Source organism: Camelina sativa, chromosome 2 (genome assembly GCF_000633955.1).
Source record: "Camelina sativa cultivar DH55 chromosome 2, Cs, whole genome shotgun sequence".
NCBI classification, from domain to species: domain Eukaryota; kingdom Viridiplantae; phylum Streptophyta; class Magnoliopsida; order Brassicales; family Brassicaceae; genus Camelina; species Camelina sativa.
In genome coordinates this window covers 6,890,828-6,895,042 of record NC_025686.1, presented here as the reverse complement: position 1 = coordinate 6,895,042, position 4,215 = coordinate 6,890,828, and the positions used below count along the sequence as shown (strand labels likewise).

Below are 4,215 nucleotides of genomic sequence, written 5' to 3'. Positions count from 1 at the left end.
TTTAAAAGGTTTTTAAACACCTTGTAAACGCTTTTAAAAACTTTTTAAAAGCATTTACAAGGTGTTTAAAACCTTTTAAAATCCTTTTAAAAATCTTATAAAAACTTTTACAAGGTTTTTAAAAACATTGTAAAAGCGTTTACAAGATGTTTAAAAACCTTTTAAAAATCTTTTTAAAAACTATTTGAGAACCTTTTAAAAACTTTTTAAAACCTTTTAAAAACCTTTTAAAAATCTTGTAAAAGCGTTTACAAGTTGTTTAAAAAACCTTTTAAAACTCTTTAAAATATCTTGTAAAAGCCTTTACAAGGTGTTTATAAGGCTTTTATAAGGTAGAAACCTTATAAAACCTTTTAAAAACCTTGTAAATTTTTTTTGGCGGGAAAAATTTTGGCCGGAAAATTTTTTGGTCGAAATTTTTTATCAAAATTTGTTTGACAAAAAAAATTTTGGCGGGAAAATTTTTTCGAAAATTTTTTGGCGGGAAAATATGTCGGAAATTTTTTGGCGGGAAAATTTTGTTTTTCTTTTTATTGAATAAAATAATTTTCATCTAAGGGTAAAATGGTCATTAAAAATTAAAAGAGGGCAAAAATAAAAATGGCCAGAAAAGAGGGTATTTTTGAAAAGGGGTATATCAAAAGGGGTATTTTTAGCAAATTCTCTTAATTTAGTTGTCAATATAATTTTAAAGTGAATAAATTATATGTTTTACTGTGATCTCAAATCACTTTGAATGGCCCATATACTATCCATAAGGGAAATTAACAGATTATATTAATACAGTATATTGAATTTTAGCTAAGCCCAGTACACAGCCCACATTCGTATACTCTTGTTTTTTCCGTCAGCCGCATAATCAGAAAACAAAGAAAGTCTATCTCTTCGTCTGCTCCCTGCGAAACCTAATCGAATCAATCGATACTTTTTCAATTTCAAAAACTTTGATTTGTTTTCCAACCGATAATATCTAATCGAATCAAGTGAAGCAATCCGTTGATGCTGGATCAGGAGAGAAATCAGTTGGATTTAAGATAAAGGTCAGTTTTATCCGATTTACAAATTTTTTCAGTTCCCTAATTTGAAGAATTAAGAACCGTAGTGAAATTATAATAATTCAATCACGACAGTTTGATTAATTTGTTTTTCACTTATTGTATTATTACAGCTTATACACAAATTTAATCGAATCAAGCGAAGCAATCCGTTGATGCTGGATCAGGAGAGAAATCTGTTGGATTTAAGATAAGGTCAGTCTTATCCGATTTACATTATCTGTAATAAGGTTTTTTTTTTTTCTGAACAAAGTATCTGTAATTAGCTTTAGAAAGATTCTTATCCATGTAATAGAATTAGAAATTGTCTAAAGTTGTTCAGTAGAAATCGTGGATACAATCTAATAATTATTGTTTAAAATTTTCAATTCAAAATTTTTCATTTCCCTAATTTAAAGGATTATGAACCGTAGTGAAATTAATAATACAATGACGACAATTTGTTGAATTTGTAAATCTCTTATTGTATTATTACAGCTTATACACAAATTTTGCTTCACAACTCTGTCTCTTTGGTTTACAAATTATATATTTCTTCTTGACATGTATTAATTTGCAGGACATACTAAGTTTGTTTGGTGCTTTGAATGATAGCGTGGAAGTATGCAACCTCCTCTTATAAGAAACGTAAGTAGTAATCTATATCTGATCAAATTTCCTTATTGTTTAGTGTTAATTCGGTTATGTTCTTGTTTGAATTCATAAATATTTGTGTTTAGATCAGAGTTGTTAAACAGAATTAACCTTAAAGAGAACAAATCATATATCCAGAAATAACTTCAAATATAAGCAAATATCTCTTCAAACAGTTTTATAAGATGGCATGCATAGGTTCAGTTTCTGCAGTTCTATATTAAACTTATGTATTTGTCTCTTTCATTATAGTTTGCCACTATTTGATAGATATATTTATAGATTTAAATTAATTTCATCTATCATTATATAATAACTTTTAACAATTTTGTCATAATGCAGGATGTGCTAATTCGTGAAACAAATCTATGGAAATGGACTCAGTTGACTGTAAAAAAGGTACGTACATGAAGGTTTGCTACCGTGTTTTCAGTTAGTATAACCCAAGTCATAATAATCAGTTTGAAAACTGTTCTGTGAAATATAAAAAAATTTCCATAGAATACGAAAAACAGTTTTTCAAATTGCCAGAACATCCTAATTATCAAAATGTTTTTAAGAACCCCTTATTTATTGTATAGAAGAAACCTATACTATTATTAAATAACAAATAGATGTAACGAAAACTGCTAACATCCAATTCTTTAAAAACTTCTCATAAGCTTGAGGAAGATCCAAATCCTGTTTCAAATGTGAAAATGTATTATTAAAGTCTGAAATTTAAAAGAATCAAAATAAGAGTGAAATCACGCATGAGCACCTTAACTTATAAGTCGAAAATGGCTGAAGCTGATTTCTGTCTGATTAACAAATATTCTGGAAAACTTCTTTGAACACTACATTCATAGTTTTCTTCTGTGGCTTTCCATCTTCATCAAGTATCAATACTTTCAATCCTTTTCTTGATGTAACCCTAGATATAGCAACATAGAGCTGGCCATGTGAAAATACTGGTCTAGGTAAAAACAATCCTACATTCTCCAAAGACTGCCCCTGACTTTTGTTGATTGTCATCGCAAATGCAACTGAAATTGGCAACTGTCTTCTCCTCATCTTGAAAGGCAATCTTGTATCCGATGGTATTATCAACAACCTAGGAATGACTACTTTATCCCCTACACGATCACCAGTTATAACTCTAGCCTCGATCACAAATTCAGCCATTTGAGTTATTTGTAGTCTTGTTTCATTCATTAGACCTCCGGTAGGATCTATGTTCCTTAGCAACATTACTGGACAACCAATCTTCAATCTTAACCTATGGTGGGGCAAGCCTGAAAGTTTGATACTGTTGAGGAAATCTGGAGTGAAGATGGGGTTATTCTTGGACACTTTGTCAGACGGGTCCAAACTATCTGCACTAAGATAGATTCTCTCATCACCTACAAAGAAAATTTACAATATGTTAATCATTTTTTCTAATAAACAGCGTAGTATTGAGCCTGACACATAATACAATACCTTCCATTTGATCTAGCATATACTCATTTATCTGATAGACATCCTCATTTGTTGGAGCGAGTATAGCTCTGGCTTGAAAAAACTTAGGATCATTCTTTTCTTTCAAAAATTGTGGATCACCATATACCTCTTTGCTTATAGCTTCTATAGGATTAGTGGCTTCTGTAATAAGCATACCTTCAGGAATATCTATTTCTGCTACCCCATCATTTGGCTCTGCAATTTTTCCATCTCCGACATCCAATATCCATTCTGAAAATTCTTTAATTTTGGTCGCCTTTTCAACACTGATATCCTTTGCCAGCAGACGCATATTCTTTGTAAGTTTTAGTACTTTGCAATGATCCCAAAGATATGATGAATTTAATGTAGCCATAACTATTTCTGTCCTAGAACCACCAGTTATGACTGGAAGAACTTGTCTGAAATCTCCTCCAAATACTACAACTTTTCCTCCAAAAGGTTTGCTATGACCATTTTCAACAACATCCTTCAAGCTTCTATCCAATGACTCAAAACAGTACTTACTCATCATAGGTGCTTCGTCCCAGATTATTAGAGAAGCTTCTCTAACCAATTTCCCTAAATCTGAACTTGGTTTATTCTACATGTTGAAAGCTCATCCAAAATTAATGGAATCCCAAATCTAGAATGAGCAGTCCTACCTCCTGCTAATAAAAGCGATGCTATACCACTGGATGCAACATTTAGGACAATCTCACCGTCTTTCCTTAATGCAGCAGATAGTGTTTTCCATAAAAACGTTTTACCAGTACCACCAAATCCGTATACAAAGAATGCTCCTCCCCTTTTAGTTAATACAGCATCCATTATCTCCGAGTATACTTTTTCTGTTCTAGAGTCATCATCTCTATCCAGCCAGCATGTTTCTCTGCCTGTTCAGCACGGTTATAGTTTTTCTCGTCAATCGTGCTGAACAGGCAGAGAAACTATAACCGTGCTGAACAGGCAGAGTCACTAATACTCCGTCTAGGTGGCTGTGGCATTGACTTGAAGTTAGCAAGACAACTCCCATTTCTTTTAAGTCTAATGTCTATATCTTGTA

The 4,215-nt window shown here is 31.9% G+C and overlaps 1 protein-coding gene and 1 long non-coding RNA gene across 2 annotated transcripts; one reads left to right on the top strand and one right to left on the bottom strand.

The window, feature by feature from the left end:
- LOC104719003 lies at nucleotides 835-2,744 on the top strand. Its single transcript, XR_002033983.1, has 4 exons — nucleotides 835-1,040; nucleotides 1,169-1,250; nucleotides 1,615-1,682; nucleotides 2,031-2,744. It is a non-coding gene; the product is annotated as an uncharacterized LOC104719003 (long non-coding RNA).
- On the bottom strand, nucleotides 2,792-3,980 carry LOC104749197 (ATP-dependent DNA helicase PIF2-like). Its single transcript, XM_019230011.1, has 4 exons — nucleotides 3,815-3,980; nucleotides 3,150-3,737; nucleotides 2,922-3,070; nucleotides 2,792-2,803 (listed from the first exon to the last, which is right to left on the bottom strand). Exons 1-4 carry the CDS (start codon nucleotides 3,978-3,980, stop codon nucleotides 2,792-2,794), a joined length of 915 nt encoding a protein of 304 aa, XP_019085556.1.